At 42.2% G+C, this 21,252-nt stretch overlaps 2 protein-coding genes across 4 annotated transcripts in view; both read left to right on the top strand.

The window, feature by feature from the left end:
- sema3aa (sema domain, immunoglobulin domain (Ig), short basic domain, secreted, (semaphorin) 3Aa) overlaps positions 1-21,252 on the top strand; it is an 818,452-nt gene that overhangs the window by 703,540 nt on the left and 93,660 nt on the right. The gene's annotated exons all lie outside the window — the stretch shown is intronic.
- pphln1 (periphilin 1) overlaps positions 310-21,252 on the top strand; it is a 49,534-nt gene continuing 28,591 nt past the window's right edge. For all 3 annotated transcript variants that reach the window (XM_084049424.1, XM_084049423.1, XM_084049422.1), the window contains exons 1-7: positions 310-332; positions 4,525-4,594; positions 5,528-5,592; positions 8,181-8,432; positions 11,270-11,334; positions 17,399-17,512; positions 19,721-19,908. In XM_084049424.1, the coding sequence (XP_083905550.1) occupies position 4,594; positions 5,528-5,592; positions 8,181-8,432; positions 11,270-11,334; positions 17,399-17,512; positions 19,721-19,908 (685 nt within the window). In that variant the 5' untranslated portion in view covers positions 310-332; positions 4,525-4,593. The remainder of the gene's footprint in view (positions 333-4,524; positions 4,595-5,527; positions 5,593-8,180; positions 8,433-11,269; positions 11,335-17,398; positions 17,513-19,720; positions 19,909-21,252) is intronic.

Raw genomic sequence — 21,252 nt, 5'->3', positions numbered from 1 at the left:
ACAATTTTGTTAGTTTTTTTTCGTGCTTTGGTTACTTTATTGCGGTTTTAGGGTTAGGGATAGGTTATTTAATTCTTATTTTAGCATGATTTTACCGATTTATTATTAAAAAAAAATGTATATATATATTTTTTTCCCCCCCCAAAAAAGTGGGGGGTATGAAATCACAGATATGTGTGAGTGGGGGTGTTGCGTCGTACGCTCAGTGAATGGCCATTAGTGACGCACCTGCATGCCTGGTAGCTTATTTCTCTCTCAAGATCTGGCATTGACTGGCAACAACACTAATAGAGCTGGTGAAGTGAGGGGAAGAAGAGAAGCGCGACAACAAGGTGGGTAAATGTTCCTCTTGTGAGCGGGTTTAACCTCATAAAACACGTTCATTTCTACACTATCTCACTCTCAGTCGTTCTTAATGACACGTTAGAGATGAACAGAGCTATATCTCTCTCTATAGACCAGATAAAGGCTGCGTTACATTACATTACATTACATAGCGTGGACCACAGCACTGATACAGTCCGAAGCTAGCTCATTTAGCCACCGCGTTAGCATTCTCATCAATGTCCAGTGGCTCAGTGGTTCTCAAAGTTTTTCATGTCAAGGACCCCCAAATTGACACTTATTTAGCCCGCGGACCCCCATGTCAAAAGATATTCCAGGGACCCCCACAAGAGAAGATTTTTTTAATGGCTCTAGCAGTGATTTTCAACCTTTTTAATTTCAAGGACCCCCCAGTTTGACATGCATTAGGGCTACAGACCCCCATTTAATGGCATTTCTATCTCTGGGACCCCAATTTATATTGTAAAATCAGTGTTAATTTAACTCTGAGAGTGTACAAATGGAACCAAATGGACCCTAACGGGTCCATTTGGTTCCATTTGTACACTCTCAGAGTTACAGACCCATAAGGGTCCATTTTGGTGCCTAATCTATCATTTAGCTGGGGACCCCCTGGAACTCCCTCAAGGACCCCTGGGGGTCCCCGGACCCCACTTTGAGAACCACTGGTGTAAGTAACTATAAGTACATTTACTCAAGTCTGTACCTAAGTACAATTGTGAGGTATTTCTTTACTTTACTGGAGTATTTCCAATTTTCAGTACTTTTACTTCTACTCCACTACATCTCAGAGGCAAATATTGTGCTCTTACTCCACTGCAATTATTTATAAACTTTAGTTACTAGTTACTCAATTATTATATTATAATACATACATTAACGCCTTTAGCCCTATTTGAAAATAGCAGATCTACAAGCTCACAATGCCCCGCAATGTGACACGTTGTGAGCTTGTAGATCTGCTATTTTCAAACATTTTAGTACTTTTACTTTTGGTATTATAAGTACATTTTGATACTTTTGTACTTTTGTACTTTTACTCAAGTCAATTTTGAATTCCGGACTTGTAACGGGGTATTTCTATATTGCAGTACTGATACTTTTACTTAAGTAAAATATCGGACTACTTTTTCCACCACTGTTAATGTCCACAAAGATGATTAAAAAGGGGGGATCATTTCAAAACTCCGCGCACCGTTGTTGTTTTTGTGTGTTAGTTTGTGAAGGTGAGCTGGAAGGTTGCTGTGAGGAATATGAAACGTTATAATAACGTTTTGTGGAGCAACGTGCATCCCTGAATGTCACTCTCACATTGTCCTGCCATGTTAGTGGTTTGATTTGATTGATTGAACACTTTATTTAGAAGTTTTCAGAAAAAAAGCACATGAAAGTACAGTTTAAATACAAGGTAAGCTAAATAGGATTAAAAAGCCCATGAAAGCCATTGGCTTGTTTCAAATGGGGTCCTTTTGTACTGGAATTGCAGCCACCTGAAGGTACTCTGTTTGTGCCAAATCTGGGTTGGACGTGATCAGTGGAGCTACCTCTGGGGTTGGGGGTTGTGGACTTCATTTACGTTTTTGACAGGTACATGGGTATCTTTGTTGTGGTGTATCTTGTAGACCAGGCCCATTGCAAGTTACTGTACTCTGTCCTCAAACCCTGAGCCAATGCAATGCGACCCTTGCAAAGTGAGCAGGGGTTAGACGAGTTGTAGGTGAAAGGCCATGGAGTAGCCTTACCAGTTTGTTTTGGGACGTCTGGAGCCTTGTTTTTAAGGCCTGAGTGGTGTTATGGTACCATGAGGTGCATTTGATCTCCCTCTCTCTCTCCTTTTTCAAATGTGTTAAAAGCTGGTTGGAGTGCACATGTCATGTGATCAGTACTCCTTGAGGTGGTTGTAATCTATTCCAATGGACAAGGACATCCTTCTGCTGTCACAACAGCTCACAAATCTGGCTGCAGTGTGGTTGCACAGTGTTGTACTTGTTTTCCCCCATTCAATCTCTCTTTTGGGTGATTGATCTGTGGGAAGCATGTGTCTCTGATGTCTTGGTACAGTGGACAGGTAGAAAGTGTAGCTCAGTTTTCCCCACCACATTTTGTATACACTGGGTACACCAGATGGATCACAGCAATAGCATTTCTATCTGCATATGTATTATGTAACACAGACAGTATGATTACACACACATGCAGTTGTTGTATGTCACAGGGAAATTGGAGAACCAGGGAAATTAAAGACAGAGCGCTCGTTTTTAGGCACAGGGCTTCGAGGCGGGGCTTTTCGAGACAGGGTTTATTACGCGAGGCTCGCTAGGAGAAGGAGGACGCGGCGCCGCAAGTTGGGGCTTTGATGAGAGGCGGCGTGATGAGGAGGAGGAGGAGGAGACGGCGCCGCAAGGCGGGGCTTTGATGCGAGGCGGCGTGATGTGAAGGAGGAGGAGGAGACGGCGCCACGAGGCGGGGCTTTGATGCGACGCGGACCTGTCTTTTGTTGTTGTTCCCCACATAGCAACCAGGAAGCTACGCTAGGGGAACGCGGAACACGCGTTCACGCGCACACGTGATAATAGTTATTGTCCATGACGGAGGCGCGCCAACTCAGCAGAGCTTGAGGCAGAGGAGGCGCGCCCTCGCGCCTCCAGGCGCAAGTGCCCGCGCCGACCGGCCGAAGGTCTGCTAGTCGAACCAGCGCCATCCGAGTTGTGAACCGATAGGGACAGAATAGTTTTCATGGATGTGTTTGTGTGTGTGTGTGTGTGTGTGTGTGTGTGTGTGTGTGTGTGTGTGTGTGTGTCAGGGAGAAACAAAAAAAATGTTAAAAGCCAGAACACAATAAAAGTATCTTAACAGTCATGCTTTCAATAAACCAAATTGAAAACATGTGCGTGTGTGCGTGTGTGTGTGTGTGTGGTCGCGGCCATATATGTTTGTGCACTTAAGTTGGGAAGCCTGGCTCGTGCCTTGCATTCGTGGCTCCCTCTAGTGTCAGAACCCCTGGGTGGGTGATAAAAACGAGCACGCCTTCTCCAATTTCCCTGTAAATATATATGGCTTTCTGTCACATGTTCCAGCTCTTATATTAGCCATTAATTATGTTCTTGCCCACCATAAATGGCTCAAATGGCCTGAGGCCAATCTTATTTGCTGGGCCCTGATACAGAACCTTTTTACTTCCGACTACAACAGTCTGTTAGGTGGACAGTCACCTTTACAGTGCCCTATATTATACTTTGTCCCACATGATGTTGACTACTACTGTCTGTGACTACCGGTGCTTTAGTATGCAATACTAAGTATTGTTAATGTTGCTGCTAGTATATATGTGTTTTCTTCTATAATATAAACATATTTTCTGCAGCTAAATGACTATGTTTTATTGCACATTCATATGTCTTATGCCTTATTGCACGCACACACACACACACACACACACACACACACACACACACACACACACACACACACACACACACACAAACACACACACACACACACACACACACACACACACACACACACACACACACACACACACACACACACACACACACACACACACACACACACACACATGTTTGATTATTCATTTTTCACAACCGTGTTGTGCAGAAACAATGAAAGTAGCAGATATACAAGCTCACAACGCTTCACACTGGCTAATTGCACTAGTTTGAAAGGTTTTGATTGTTTTCAAAAGTTCACCTATAATGACATTCCCCAATTAGTGATTGATTACTTAATTATTTTGTTAATGATTGATTATTAACTGTCTTTAATAATCATTGATTTAATTGATAAGTTCACCCCTAATTCATTACAAAGAAAAATGCATTTGCAATAAATGTTATAGGAGTGTAGACCCCTTCCTTTCCGCACACACACACACACACACACACACACACACACACACACACACACACACACACACACACACACACACACACACACACACACACACACACACACACACACACACACTGTGGTCAACTGTTATTTTTCTCACACATTTCCAGTCTCCAAGTAACAACCTTTTTGTTTTCAACAATTTGGGAAACTTGTAATATGAAATAGAAATATTGTCTTGTGCAATATATGATCATGCAATTCGAGCTCAGACCAGAATTTTATTTAACTTATTCAATTAAGCTATTAAGTTATTTTTTCTTTCCCCAGATTGTGTTGAAGATATTGTACATTTCTTACATATGCACTGAAGACTTCAAAGAAGTCCTCGAATCAACAAGTAAGTAGTCATCATGAACAAGTATTGTTCCTCTCCCATTAAAAAAAAGAAGCTATTTACCCAATTACTCCCTTCATTCAGCCCACACAACTTAAGGACAATATATGCTAATGCCATGCTGTTTTTTAACGTGGGTGGGCGTGGGGGGAATTACCCTCTTAGGGCATATATGGGCAACTGGTGGCCCGGGGGCCACATTCGGCCCCCACCATCACTTAATGCGGCCCGCAGGTTAATATCTGAATACTGATATATTATTCATTTCAGCTGTTACAATTCCAAACATGCAAACATGACCCGCTTTAATTACTTCAGTCTATATTAGTAGCTTAATGACTAGTATTAAAATTCTATTGTATTTTGATGTCCAATGTTTTGGTATTTAAGTCATAAAGTTAACATAAGTATAACTAAATGCATTTGAAATTAAATACCAATTTTGCTTTTCAGGATTCCAATAAATAAATTGCCAAAAAAAATCTGGATTCCAATTCCAAAGTAGCAAAAAATAGCAGATCTACAAGCTTGTAGATTTGCTATTTTTGCTACTTTTGTGTGAAATACTGTAGAATGGCCCAACAGTATAATGTGGCCCTCTGGAGTGAGTGTGGAAATATACTGGCCCTCTCCATCATCAAAGTTGCCCCCCCCCCCCTGCTCAAGGGTCTAATGCCATGCTATCCAAAAACAACTCGCATGACTCATAATGGAATCATGGATAGATCTGATGAGAGCCTTGAAAACCTGTTGAGAAATGAATGTTTGGGGAAAAGAATAGAATGCGAGAAAGTTGGAGAATATTTTAGGAAATCAAATCCTGCATGAAGACCCACAGTGGTGTACATACAGGAACGCTTTAGTTTATGTTGTCTCATGTCACCTGATGCTGATGGTGGTGTGTAACTCCTCGCTGCTTTTCTTCGCCCGTTGCAGTGACGTACAGGAGAGAGAGGAGCATACGAGACGCGTATGACGAACGCTTTTTACCAGAGAGAGGGGTGAGATTTTACAAACACGACGTTTCACACATGACATGCAGATGTTTTGAAAGTCATGTCACACTCATGTTTTCTTTCGTGTCCTTTCTCCTCTTGCTTTCACTTCTCATATTGCATAAAGATGTGAGCTGGTTGTGATTAAACCTAAGATTTATGGATAGCACGTCTTTGCCAGTGCAAAGTACTTTTACACACACACACACACACACACACACACACACACACACACACACAAGGCATTGTATCTCTCGATGACGCAGTTATAGTTAAAATAGACTGTAGGAGAGATTCTAAGTTCCATATCTTAAGGACCACCATGAGGTCTAGCGTGGCCTCCAGATGATCTGGCTGCCACCCACTCAATGACGGGTAAAACAAGTGCTCCTCTGTTGCTGCATTCGCAAGCATTGACTGCACCCGGCAGAACCATGACAGATTGACAGTAGGGCTCAAAATAATTGCGATTAACCCATTAAGACCAGAGGCGGCTCCAAAAAAAAATCTAAATCCTAACAGTTTTTCGGAAAAAAATATAAAAATCATTTCCCGATTTTTCAAAAATAGCAGATCTACAAGCTCATAGCGCGGCACTCGGTGCCGTGCTATGAGCTTGTATATCTGCTAGATTTGAACAGTGTGGCTGATATCATAGTTCCAGACAGCAGATCAGCTCTCATCCCCTCAGATCCTCCAGAGGAAGAGAAGAGGAGAAAAAACAGGACGGATGGGAATCTTGAGATACAAGAGCCAGAGCTAGATTAAGGAGGAGGTGCAGGAAGGATAGCTGATCTAGAGAAATGAGGGGAAGCAGAACATGAGTCAAGTGATTCATTGTGAATCATTCTGAGAATAAAAGGACAGAAAATGGAGAGATAAGGAAAGGATTTGGGAAATGCTACTACTATAACTTAGTGCCACTTCAGCTAGCAAGCTGGTTAGTCACGGTTACACAATTAGTACAGTGAGTGAAGTGACAAGCTATTCATCTAATGAAAAGACAGCTGGTGTCCACTGAATGATTGCAATAAAGTGTTCTGACATGAATATGACAACTACGGTACGATACGATACTTTATTGTCAGTTCACACTGAAATTTGTCTTGCGACCCAGCAGCTATGTATGCAGCACATAAACAGTACACACATTTGACATGACACAAGAAAACAAAACAAAATACATACATAAAGACATACAAAGACAAGCGCAATGTCCACCTCTCAGCCTACCCCTGGCCCAAACTCCTGATTAAGTCTCAATGTCGTCTGATGGACAAAGGACCTCTTCAGTTTGACCTTATTGTATGTAGGAACACCGTATCTCCTTCCTGAAGGCAGCAACCTATATTCCCCATACACAGCATGGCTAGTGTTTGAAGTGATATTCCTTGCCAACCTTATCATACTGTTATTATACGTAGATGTATAGAGCCTCTGAAGTGGTTGTCCAACAATCTTTGAACAAATGTTCAGTTGCTGCAGCAGTTGTGACTTTAAGGCTACAGACATCCATACCAGGTGGTACTACAGTACTGCAGAACACTCATAATAACAGAAGTGAAAAACAAAAGAAGAATCTGTCTACTAGCACCAAAAGATCTCAGACGGCGAAGGAAATAGGTCTTTCCATGACAAAAGGTGGTCTATTACTACTCCTAGGTATGTATACGAACATACCTGGTTGATCTGTTCACTATGAATAGTAATGGGGGATCTGTGTATCTCTAGTGGAGCACCAAAAACTCTTCTGTCTTTTTTGTGTTAATGATAAGAGCGTTAACACTGTGTTAACTGTGCAGAATGTTGTTGTATTCTGAATGCAATGATAATAAACGTGTCACGAGTCACTTGTGCAGGCAGGTTTTATCTGCCTCACCATCCACCTTGTGAATGTCTTTTGGCACATTATTCAGGAAGGATATTTCAGAGGGTGTGTCTGAACTGAAGGCCTCTTTGCGACACTTAAGTTTAGTCTTGTTTTCTTCAGCTTAGAACCATGTCTAAAATCAGACCATTCACTGTCCTTTTAAAAATAAGAGAATTTTGGGGCCTAGCTCATTCATGCTTTACTTTGCATTGGTCTGGACTACAGCAAGTCTTTATTCCTGCCTGGCTATATTTCACACCTTCAGATAGTCCAAAATGTTGCTTGTACTATGCTGTTGGGGGATAAAGCAGTGACTTGGATTGGCGTCAGATTACATCTTTTAACCTCTTATGAGCCTGAAAGCAATTTAAGAGCTCAAATTAGCTAATTCTGTATCAATTTAAAAAAAGTTAGAAAAAGAGTAAAAGTGCAATATTTGCCTCTGAGATGTAGTGGAGTAAAAGTATTGGAAATTGGAAATACTCAAGTACAAAATACCTCAAAATTGTACTTTAAGTACAGTGCTAAAGTAAATGCACTTAGTTACTTTCCACCACTGGAATGTGAACACGTGGCTATAGCAATTGAGCCATTTCAAGCAAACTCAATCGATAACAGATGGTAGCAGACAAAATGAATGAAATTGTGAACAGAGCTTTTTTTTTGCAGTGCTTGATTTCTGTATTAAGTTTTCAACACAAAACACACGCTTTACCCATCACAGTACCCCCGACCAGCTGGGCCGGCGGAGAGGAGGGGTCCGTACAGCAGGCCCGAGGACGGGTACGGCCGCGCCGACTACGAGTACGACGGACGCTTCTTCCCTAACGGAGGTGGCCCACAGCAGCAGCAGCGCACACAGCAGCAGCAGCAGTACCACGGCGAAGAACAACAACAACAACAAAGGGCCTACCATGGCAACGACAACGTTCACTTCCCCGCCGAGCGACGGACCGCTCCTCCGTCGCGACCGAGGGCAAGTTTGACCACCGTGTTTTTTTTTTAATCCTATGAAGCAGTGCTTCTCTCAACGTGGAGTCCATTTGGTTCCGTTAGATCATTGGTTCTCAAAGTGGGGTCTGGGGGACCCCCAGGGGTCCTTTGGGGGGTACCAGGGGGTCCCCAGCAAAACAAGTTAATAACGCATCTTAACCACTTTATCCATATTTTATTCTTTGGCTATTAAAAAATAGCAGATCTACAAGCTCATAGCGCGGCACCGAGTGCCGCGCTATGAGCTTGTAGATCTGCTATTTTTTTTAATCGTGAAAATGTGTGCAATTCTTTTTTTTTTTTAAGGCGAACATTTTGAACTCAAATCTTTGCTTCTGGGGATCCCTGGGCACAACATATTTTCAGGTGGGGGTCCACGGCCAAATACATGTCGTTTTGGGGGTCCGTGACATGAAAAAGTTTGAGAACCACTGATATTATAGCAACATAAGTATTTAAACTGATTTTCATTTGCCACCCAAAAAATCACTTATTTTCTATCAATTACGCACCCCATAAAGCCTTGAATTCATGGAGATTCTTTTGTTTTTGACACATTCCTGAGCCAATAATTTGATGACCGGGCGTATTTCCGACTCAAAGAGACTCCTTTGAGTCTCCTACCGGATACATTAGCATCTCTCCGCCGGTAATCACATTGTTGGCTCAGGAATGCGACAAAAACTAAAATACATCCATGAATTCATGCTTCATGGGGTGTGTAATTGATACAAAATTACAATAAATTGTCAATAACCCACTAACCCAGGCTCAATTGAGTATTGAAGCTCTACAGAAGAGCGCACTGATGCCCCCTGGTGTTCATTACGTGACACTTATGCTCTAAGGCAGGGGTCTTCAACGTTTTCAGGCCAAGGACCCCTTGGCTGAGAGCGAGATAAAGCAGGGACCCCCCATTATATATTGTATAGAATTTTCATTTTTTTTCATAGATTTCATAGGCAGCTTCATAGACTTGTTTCACAGCACGATCATGTTGGATTCATGTTGATGTGTATTTCCAGACATGTAACCATGCACTTAAACAATACTTAGTATACCTGACCTTTCACTCTGTACTTAGCCTGCTCTTTTTCCCCCCCTATACTAAACCACTTTGCCAAAAATAGCAGCTCTACAAGCGCACAACCTTGTAGATCTGCTATTTTTGGCTAAAGTTCTCCTCAGAATAGGGATGCCTGGTTGAAGTAGGTAATGTAAATATCACACAAAGATTTGGCGGACCCCCTGTAGTAACTCTGAGGACCCCCTGTTGAAGACCTCTGATTTAACCCATTCAATCCGGGAACGTGTCTCTGTCATTTTAGATTTCTTTGGCTATTCAAAAATAGCACATATACAAGCTCATAGCGCGGCACCGAATGTATGAGCTTGTAGATTTGCTATTTTTGAAAAATCGTGAACATTTTGTGCAAATCTTTGAATATGTATTTCTTAAAGCGAACATTTGTAACTGAAATCTTTGCTTCTGGGGGGTCCCTGGAACAAAACTATTTTACAACTGTTCACTTTAAACAATATATATTCAAAAATGTGTACACATTTTCAAAATGTTTAAAAAATAGCAGATTCTACAAGCTCAAAGCGCGGCACTCTGTGCTGCGCTATGAGCTTGTAGATCTGCTATTTTTGAATAGCCAAAGAAATCTAAAGTGACAGATGCTTTCCCGCTCTTAACACAATAACCGCCAAGGTATTAAACATCGTTTGTTATCCCCTTGCCAGCGTAATTACCTTCATCCGATGAAATTTGAAACGCCGTGGAGGCGACATTGTATTCCAAAAAAACAAAAAAGGCGGAGGGAAGGGGTAAGCGGAGGGATCTGTGTGTTCAGACGAACCACAACATTCCAATCGCGATCTGGCATTTTGGGGCTGGGGCTGGGGCTCGCTGAAAACAGTGGTTTTCAATGCAAAAAACAGCAACTGAGTTACAGCTGTTTGTCTGAAAATCCCATAGTCAGGGCGGGCGGAAGTGACGTTTTTTGGAATGATGTCACATCCACATGCTTCTTCTCTGATTGACGATGGATCATCCCAGAGCTGTGTTACGGTTCCTAAAAAAGCGTGCCTCATTTTTTTATAGAACGCATTTATGCGAGTTGGCAGGCAAGTGCGCTATTTAACACATTGATTGCCTTGATCGCATATATTCGTTCTTTCAAATCCATCACTTTATTGCCTAGATCGAATATATGCGTTCTTTCATTTTTTGGGGAAAATTCCACAAGGGGCGACCTAACACAGCTTTGGAATGATCGATCGTCTCTCAGAGAAGAAAAATGTGGATGTGACATCATTGCAAAAAACGTCACTTCCACCCGCCCCAATGATGGGATTTTCAGAAAAACAGCTGTAACTCAGTTTCTTTTTCTTTCATTGAAAACCACCCGTTTTCAGCGGACCAAAGCTCCAAAATGGCGGATCGCGGTCCTTCCGCCTACTCACAGGAACCTTTTTTCGTGTTTTTTTTTTACACAATGTCGGTTCCACGGCGTTTCAAATATCATCGGATTGAGGTAATTATACACCGGCACGGGGATAGAAAACTATGTTTAATATCTTGGCAATCATCAATGTGTTAATAGAACAACTTTATGCGTGTATGGCAGGAAATGAGTTAATGGATTAACATGGCACACTACCCCATTGTTTGACAAGATCAGTGTCAATTTTCACTTGTGGATGGATATAACGTATCTATTCTTTTTCCAAAATATGACTTTTTTCCCCCTAATCCTGTAGTTTTGATTCTGTCATTTCATCCCAAAGTGTAATACTTTGTGCTCTTAATTACAGGAGGAATATCCCTACAGGGTCCCCAGAGAGGAGCCACACACAGGACGGCCAATCGACCAGTTTGGGTAATGTCGCCAAAGTGCTTACATGTTTTTAAAAAGATAATTGTTGCATTTCCAAGTGTGTGGCTTTGTTTGATGGGGTGTGCTTAAGGCCTACCGAACGCCCCCTTGTGCGACACATGCGGAACTGCTTCGCCCCCCCTAGTCACTGTGTCACATTCCAGGAGGACAGCACTGCCCGGCTTTCCTCCGTGGTGGAAAATAGTGCTCTGCCTGGGGAGGGGGCGATCATTTACGGTTCTGTCCCCATCGGTACATAACTCCAACGGCGCTGAGTCGGCTCTTGTGGACTTTGCAACGTTCGGCACGGCGTCTGGTTGCTCAAGTCCACTAGAGACGGCACGCCTCAGACGTCGTAACTGCGTTTTCTTTGCCAAACTACTTCCTAACTTAATATTAGGGGCTGCAGTCTGTTCTCACCAAGTGGGCGGAGTGGTCCGCCTGCTGGGTAAAACTATGCCTAAACCTAACCTTAACTGATTACCTGCCAAAGACGTATATATACGTCTTTTAATAATCAGCTGTTGTCCGCCAAAGACGTATATATACGTCTTTGAAAAAAAGGAAAACATTTTTTTTTTATAATTTCAACCCTTGTCGAATTACGAACAGATTAGGAGCTAAAAATGTTCGAAGATTTGCTGCTCCATTCACTTCAATGTTAAAATTCAAACGGACAAACAATTCACTTTGTTTTTTGGTTTAAAACTACTGGTTTTGAGCTATATTGAAACATCAAACAACACATGTCAACGAGGTCAAAATGACCTCGTTGACATTTGTGAAACCACACCTGAATCTCATCTGTGATTAGAAACCATCTGGGGATCAATCATACTGGAGGAAAAAAATCTGTGGCTACGCGAACAGGTACCAAAATCATGGCAAAACCCTGGCAGAGGCTACAGACTGTTCTGAAAAAACTCTGGCAGGCATTGTGTTAATCATAATAAAATAATTTGCGTCCCATTTTAGATCAAATAAATATACAGCGACGGGAGCGGGATTCGATCCCGTGGCACTGGTATTTGAAGTCTGATGCTTAGGTGCCATGTCATTGTTCCGACGGCTCATTGTTCCGACGTATACGAACCCTATACCTAACCCTAACCCTAACCTTAACCGCACGCGGAAGCCACGTAGTCGGAGTAATGGAATGTCGGACTTATGGGCAGTCCCCGATGCTTAACGGTGTACGCCACAGAGACGTCTAGTGCTACAGGGGTTTGGGAGTTATTTAAAGGAGAGTTCCAGTCATTTTTGGTGTTTGCTTTGATGTGTCGCTAAGATGTGTCGCTAATCACTCACCAACATACCAGGGGCAGTTGACTTTTTACATAGAAGCCCCTGTTATCCATTGTGGAGACCCCTTCCACTGGCATAATGGAGTAATAAGGTTCATGCAGAACGACGTGAAGCTAGTCCTCGGTGTTGCCAGATTCTGTGAGAGAAACAAGCAACCAGCTCCATGTCGTTCTGCATGAACGGCAGCTCATAAGGGACATTCAGTGCATGTTTGAACGTCAGTACACATGCATAATGAGGATTAGTGGAAAAAACAACAACTTTGGAGGTGCTAAAATAGGCGATTTTTGTTTATCCGCATTACTCCATTATGCCAGTGGAAGGGGTCTCCACAATGGACAACAGGGGCTTCTATGAAAAAAAGTCAACTGCCCCTGGTATGTTGGTGAGTGATTAGCGACACATCAAAGCGAACACCTAAAATGACTGGAACTCTCCTTTAACACATTGAGTGCCAATCGCGTAGACCTACGTGAACCTATTTAAAGCCGCCACGTGCCAATCGCGTAGACCTACGCGAAGTGGTCTTTTTTTTTGGAAAAAAAGTTCACATTGCATTGTAGGCCTCGTTCGATATGACACATTTCATTGTAGCAGCATTGTAGAGAACCAGTGCTTTTTGTAATGCTCTGTCCTAGGGCCTGCACAATGAATTGAAAGTAATGTAAAAATCTTGATTATACTATGTGTTTCTCTGTGTTGTAATCATGTAAACGTATATATTGGTCAGCTGTTGTACCTCACCTCTGTCTCACCGTTTAAACAAGGAATAATAACCACAATACTGTACAGCCCATCTCCCCATCCACCAGGCCTGACTGAGGAACTATAAAATAACATTACAATTGGCCAAAGTTATAAGTAATAATCATGTCATTAATCGTGATTAATAATGGTGATTACAACATTCCGCAAAAATAATTGTGATCAGCATTTCTGTCCTAATCAATTAGGGCTGTCAACTATCACAAATTTAAGTTGGCGATTCATTGTCACTCCAATAATTACGATTAACGATTTAATTGTGTGTTTGGCCACTGAGCATTGGAACATATGAATACATGTTTTATTTGCCATTTAGGCTTCGTAATAAAAAATTCCGCAGGGCAGATATGACGAATAACTTAAATATACAAAGACATTATTGACATATATAATCATTTTATACATGTAAAAAAAAACAGCTGTAAGCTTGTAGATCTGCTATTTCTGCTGTGTCATTTTTTGATTTGAGCTAAAAAGCATTATTTTACACTTTGGCTATTCAAAAATAGCAGATATACAAGCTCATAGCGCGGCACCGAGTGCCGCGCTATGAGCTTGTAGATCTGTTATTTTTGAAAAATCGAGAAAATGTGTGCACATTGATATATTCATATTATTTTCAAATCTTTGCTTCTGGGGGTCCCTGGAACAAAACATTTTGAGATGGATGGGGTCGGTGGCCAAATACATTTTGGGGGTCCTTGACATGAAAAAGTTTGAGAACCACTGATATAGAAACATACGTTTTTTTCAGACAAACATTAGTAAGAATCGGCCTCAGGTCTTAAAGGTAGGGTAAGTGATATTTCTTTGGTTAAAACAAAAAGTATTTTGTTAAAAGGTTAAAGCACTATATTCTGATAGTAATCATTGCTATAGAGTGTTTGTTCAGTAACAGGAGTCTCCCCGTCTCTCCAGCTCTTTAATAAACAGAAAATACATTTTCCGGTAGGTGTCAAAATCTCAGCCAATCAGGAGAAAGTACACATTTTTAAGCTTCATTTTTATAGTGTTCCAGTTCCAATTTTGCCTGGTCATTTCTTAGTGTCATCACTTCCAATTTCACTTCTTTAATCTGTATCCTGATTGAGTTCTCTGTCCTGATTGGATAAAATTGGAAATTAAACTGAAACGAAAATGCATTTTCTGTTTTATAAAGAGCTGGAGAGACAAGGAGACTCCTTTTACTGAACAAACACTCTATAGCAATGAGTACTATCAGAATATAGAGCTATTTAACACTTATGTTAACCAAAGAAAATCACTTACCCTACCTTTAATGGGTTAATATTCGAAAATGTGTGAAAATCTTGGAAACGATTATGTAATAATTGTGACAGCCCTATTCTATCCATTTGAGGCGCACAAGCATCTAGTAAGAGCATCCATCTTCCATTCTGAAGTGTGTTCTCCCAGTGACCAGCAGGTGGCAGTCTCTCTCCACACATCAGAACAAGTGAATGTGTCTCCTGTTCTCATGTCCTCCAAATTAGCCGAGGGGGGGAGGGGGGCAGTCCTCTGCAGTGGTGGGCCTCTCTGTACATGAAAAATGTGTGAATATCCCTGTGTGAAATGTTTGTTTACATAGCACTAAGCATAAATCCATGTCTAGTCTGCCCCATATTTTGGCCTGTCTCAGCTTATTCAGGGCTCCTGTGGTACAGTGCTGTGCCTTAAGGCCAGCCTGGCTCCACACTGTTCATGCTCACTCACTCTACACATGGTGCATGACAGCACAGGTCTCCATAGGTAGGCTACAAATAGGCTCTCTATGCACAGCCGCCATATTGGAAAGAAATTGGGCCTCTTCCTTACTTCCTTCACAGGTGTTACCAATGATACTAATGAAGGCTCTGTTCCATTCTGGTCAAACAGAGAGAGAGAGTCAGGAGTGCTGATATTGTACATGTTGGCTCACGGGAAACACTCTGCTACACCAGTGGGTCTCAAAGTGTGGTCATCAAAACGTTTGAGAACCTGAACCTTTTGAGATCCCCCCCCCCGGGGTATTTTCTCGCCTAGTGTGACAAATCCTACGACCCTTTCATTGCGTTGATCATTTATACTGTGTCTTTGTGAATGAGAGAGAGACTTAATATGTGAAAGATCAGACACCCACTCTTTCCCATACATTTCCACTCTTTCAGAGTAAACTGGAACTCAAACTAGTCACACTAAAGGGATAGTTCAGGTTTCTACGTTTTGTGTTTTATATCACACTTTCCAAGGGCCTTATCAAATAGTAGAAATGGCCACTTGAAGCTCGTTGGCATTTTATAACGATGCTAATGAGAAAGAATGGGGTCAGATAGGCTAGCCAGTATCTCTACTGGTTAGCTAATCAGTAGATATTGGCTGGCTGACCCCATTCTTCCAGTGGACATGTCTCAGTAAGCAAACTGCCGGTAAACGGAAAAAGGGGTTCCCTTATTTTACAATTATTGTTCTATTAGCATTAACCGTTGTTCTTGGGCCTCAGCTTGAATGGCATTTGAAAAAGATCCTTTTTTTTTTTTATCTCACTCGGACTAGCTGTGTCATACCTGGGTGGACAGCTATTTGGAGTCATGGCAGCTCGCTGACAAAGCCCAGTGACGGAAGCTGTGCGGTCGGCATTCTTAGACTGTTATCTGAACGTTGGACATGTTCCACCTCCTACATTAACACTATCTGCTTACAGTAGGACCGTCGGCCAAGTCGCAACCATATTTGGTTATGAATCTCCCAGTCACTTAACTCCTTAAGACCGGGAACGCATCTGTGTGTCATTTTTAGATTTCTTTGGCTATTCAAAAATAGCAGATATACAAGCTCATGGCGCCGCATCGAGTGCCGCGCCATGAGCTTGTAGATCTGCTATTTTTGAAAAATCATGAAAAGTTTTGCAAATATATATGTATATATTATTATTTTTTGCGGACATTTGTAACTCAAATCTTTGCTTCTGGGGGTTCCTGGAACTAAATATTTTACAAATGTTCGCTTAAAAAAATATATAATCAAAGATTTTGCCAAGAATTTCAAAAATAGCATATCTACAAGCTATGAGCTTGTAGATCTGCTATTTTTGAATAGCCAAAGAAATCTAAAAATTACACACAGATGCGTTCCCGGTCTTAATGGGTTAAAATAACGTATTTTTGGGGGAATGGACGTCTTCCTTCCTTGGAATCAGTTGTTTAGAAAGAGGGCTATTCTAGTTATCTATCTAAGCATTGTTTGGTTCCATAAAAGAAGTACATGTGTTTTGATACTGTAACGTGCGCTGAATAAATCTGCCCCGAGTGAAATATGTTCTTTATGTTTAACCCATTAAGACCGGGAACGCATCTGTGTAACCACTTAAACCATTATTTTATACTTTGGCTTTTCAAAAATAGCTGATCTACAAGCTCATAGCGCGGCACCGAGTGCCGCGCTATGAGCTTGTAGATCTGCTATTTTTGAAAAATTGTGAAAATGTGTGCAAATCTTTGAATATGATTTTTTTTTTTTTTTTTAAAGGGAACATCTTTAACTTAAATCTTTGCTACTGGGGGTCCCTGGAACATGTTTTGAGATGGGGGGGGGGGGGGGGTCCGCGGCCAAATATATATATATATTTTTTTAAACTATTTTTGGGATTTAGAAAACATTTGTAGATTCATCCTTCAGGTCTTAACTCATTGAGTGCTATTCACGTGTTTTACCGCTATGGTGCAACGTGCCAATCACGTGTCACGTGTTTTTGAAAAAAAATGTAAAAAACAAATAAAAAAACAGCATTTTTTTTGGGGGGGGGGGGGGGAATGTTCAGAACCCAAGATATCATTATCTGAAGATTTGCTGCTCCATCCACTCCTTGTTTAACTTATAACTGGAAAAAGGCTGTATCTCGCTTCCTAAGCACTTTTTTTTCACTTTGAAAAAGACTCTGGCACTGGGACAACATGGCCAGAAATAATTCTGTCACTCAGTGAGTTAAGAGGTGTGGACGCTTGTGTTTTTCTCCCATCAGTGCTCGGGCGCCGCCTCCTCCCAGTGTGCGGAATCAGGCCCTCTACCCGGCAGCCAGATCACTACCGGAGGGAGACGACACGCTGATGCAAGCCATCCTAAACCTGGACAGAGGGTACGAGGGCACCACTTCTCTAAAGATTTCTGTTGCGAGACTTGAGTGTATTATTGTGGGGAACAGAGCCATGGTCAGAGCCCCATCCATACCGATCACAGCTGATCATATTATGGTGGTCTGGATGTCAGCTTTCAATCTGGGCAAGATTTCAAAGTCAAGAAAAAGGGTGAATGCTCTAATAATTGTATTTAGTGGAAGTTAAATTGTTCCTGAGTCGGCACCCGTACGTACTAACGTTAGTCCAGTAGACTCGGAGAACAATGTGAAATGAAATGGGTCGATTTTTCCCCCCTTCTTCTTAGCTTATGGCACACTCCCAACACTCTTAAACACTTTAAGTGTTGTGCAAAATATGCACCAAAGAATTTGACGTTGCCAGCATTGGGGAGGCAGTGTTGGTCAGCCATCTTTTAGAGGGTGAAAAGTCTCACCGACAGTGCTTTGAGATCAAAAGCACAACAAAAACAAATACACACATTGTCACTTAGAAAACTATCAAAAATAGAGTTTTTAAAAAAGTTAGCTTTTCTATTTGATTAAAGGGCAAAACCCCTGTTTGCTACATTAACTAGGGGTGTGCCCATATATCGTCTCGCGATATATCGCGATACGTTTTCGTGACGATATGCAGGGGTGCACATAACTGGTGCGCAGGTGCGCATGCGCACCCAAAATAAAAAATGCGCACCACATCAGACGACGCGAGGCGCTTTTGCGCACCAACAGCTGGGACAGGAATTTCCAAGCTTTTATTTTTTAGCAAAACTAAAAAATAAAAGCTTGGAGATCGAGGCTAGGAATTTACTTCCTGAAGCCACACTCACACAATCACTCTAAAGCACCCGTCGGCCCCATGTACAGCCATTAGGCACAGGGGTAGAGCACGCATGCTGCACGTGATTGTTTGACTCGCGTCGCCTCGCATCGCCTCGCGTCGCCTCGCATCGCCTCGCGTCGCCTCGCATCGCCTCGCATCGCCTCGCATCGCCTCGCATCGCCTCGCTGCGTGCACGCAGCCAGCAGCGGCTGTTAGAGGCACTCGTCACCGATGATGAACGCACCGTAATGGTGCAAATTACCCCCCCCCCCCCCCCGTTGACAAAACTGTCCGGTGGGCACCGTGCTGAACCCCCCCCCCCCCCCCCCCCCCCTCTCCAGGTGCTCTTCTGAGTACCAGACCTAAAAAGTTATGTGCACCCCTGACGATATGTATCGTTTTGGAAAAAGAAAAATTATTGATTTTTTTTTTTAACAATAATAATAATCAGGCATGCAAACAGCCCCGAGGTGAAAAGGCTGACAATATGTTGTTTTTTTTCGGGTCAGGTGTCACACTATTGCCCTATTTGGATTCAAACGGCTATTGTTGCTGAAAAGCTACAAGTTTGCATGTCTGAATAATGCAAAACAGAAATATTTGTTTGCATTTGCTATATGTATTTTCATAATAAAAAAGTGCCAAATATCGTATCAATATCGTATCGATGTCATGAGCCCAATATCGTATCGTTTCATGAAATTAGTGTCGGCACACCCCTAACATTAACCCATTAAAACCGGCAAAGCATCTGTGTCATTTTAGATTTTAACGTTGGCTATTCGAAAATAGCCTGGGATCCAGCCTGCTTCACTACGTTCGGCGGATTTCTTTTTCTTCTCACTTGGTTTCTCAGTCTGGAAAGGCTCCTATTTCACTAAGATCTGGAACGCATCTGTGTCACTTTTTGATTTGAGCTAAAACGCATTATTTTACACTTTGGCTATTCAAAAATAGCAGATCTACAAGCTCGTAGCGCGGCACCGAGTGCCGCGCTACGAGCTTGTAGATCTGCTATTTTTGAAAAATCTTTAAAATGCGTGCAAATCTTTGAATAAATTGTTTTAAAGCGAACATTTTTTAATAAAACTCAAATCTTTGCTTCTGGGGGGGGGGGTCCCTGGAACAAAATATTTTGAGATGGGGGTCGGCGGCCAAATACATATCATTTTGGGGGTCCTTGACATGAAAAAGTTTGATAACCACTGACATAGAAACATAGGTTTTTTTTTTCAGAAAACTGTTGGGATTTAGAAGACATTTTGTAGAATGGTCTTAATGGGTTAAATGGGTTAATGTTGTTCCTTTGATAGATAGTACTATGTAATATTGTAGAGAAATGTGCAATCCAGATATAGTTGTCATTAATCACCGTCTCGTTCCCACAGAGAGGACCGAGACCCCTACAGGAGGAAGACGGCCCCGGCCCCGTTCCCCCCCATCAGAGAGCGCTCCCCCGTGAGGAGAGAGGTGGCCCGCTCCCCCCACAGTCGCTCCGGCTCCAGCGTCAGTAGCAGAGGGTACTCGCCGGACAGGACCAATAAGGGCCTTCCCTTCCCCTCGCAGCAAGGCAAGAGTACGTAAATATATCACCGGCCTCCTAGCACTGGCACCGCCAGAGGGTAGAGTTTCTTTACTCCTGTAAACGGAGGAGTGTGCGGGCGCAAGGCGTTAGGAGTCAGTACGCCATGAATGGTTTCATTGCAAAATGATATACTGTTACCTTCTAATCCAGGGTGATACTGTAGGTAACTAATTGACGTGGGAACCCTGACAAATGAACCCATTAACACTATTGCCGCCAAGCCCGTAGTCCTACGGGCCGTTAAATCCAACCGTTAACCGCCAATCCCGTAGTCCTACGGGGCGGGTGTTTTCCCATGTTAAATCGTGCAGGTGCAGATTCCGGATTTTTTTTGCACTTCCGGTTTCGAAGGGGGCGGACCGGAAACGAAATAATACTGTTTCCGGTTTTTGTCCCGCCTCCGTTTCCTGTCTAGCGATCAACTTTGGAAGCCATTATCTCGGTTTGTTGTTGTGCTCTCCGCATCCCCCATTGTAACGTTTTGCTCTCGTTCTCCAAAATGGCTCGTCGGATCGCCTCGCCGTCTTCGGCGTTTTGTAATGTCGGATCCCGTGTTTGTGTCGAACCAAATGAACGCGGATTTTAAACGGATTTAGCGGGGCCTATGACGGAATCAAAAAAACAAAAAAGGTAATAAAAAGCTTGGCACTACGATGGACGTTCTGAGATTAGCCGGGGGATGTGTTAAGAACGGGAACGCATCTGTGTTACCACTTAAAAAACATTATTTTATACTTTGGCTATTCAAAAATATCAGATCTTACAAGCTCATAGCGCGGCACCGAGAGTGCCGTGCTATGAGCTTGTATATCTGCTTTTTATTTTTTTTAAATGTGTGCAAATCTTTGAATATATATATATATATATACTTTTTAAAGCGAACGTTTGTAACTCAAATCTTTGCTACTGGGGGGTCCCTGGAACAAAATATTTTGAGATGGGGGTCTGCGGCCAAATACATATAGTTTTGGGGGTCCTTGACATGAAAACGTTTGAGAACCATTGACACATAGCAACATAAGTTTTTTTTTTTTAAACTGACGACATTTGTAGAATTGGCCAAATTGCAAAACATTTCACTATTTGTCCAAGTGCCGCGCTATGAGCTTGTAGATCTGCTATTTTTGAATAACCCAAACAAATACAAAAATGACAGAGATGCTTTCCCGGTCTTAATGGGTTAAGGGAATGCATCTTCTGTATTTGAGAGACATAATAATATAGCAAACTTCAGTGCCGTCTTTTCTCAGTAATTGACTTACCGTATAACATTTTTTTTAAATGAAACTGTTTATTTCCTCTTCTGCTTTTCTTGCATTTCCATCTTTCCAGCTG

This window comes from Gymnoscopelus microlampas, assembly GCF_963454915.1.
Source record: "Gymnoscopelus microlampas genome assembly, chromosome: 23".
Taxonomy (NCBI): domain Eukaryota; kingdom Metazoa; phylum Chordata; class Actinopteri; order Myctophiformes; family Myctophidae; genus Gymnoscopelus; species Gymnoscopelus microlampas.
Note: the sequence above shows the minus strand (reverse complement) of the source record. Positions and strands in the feature narration are given on the sequence as shown.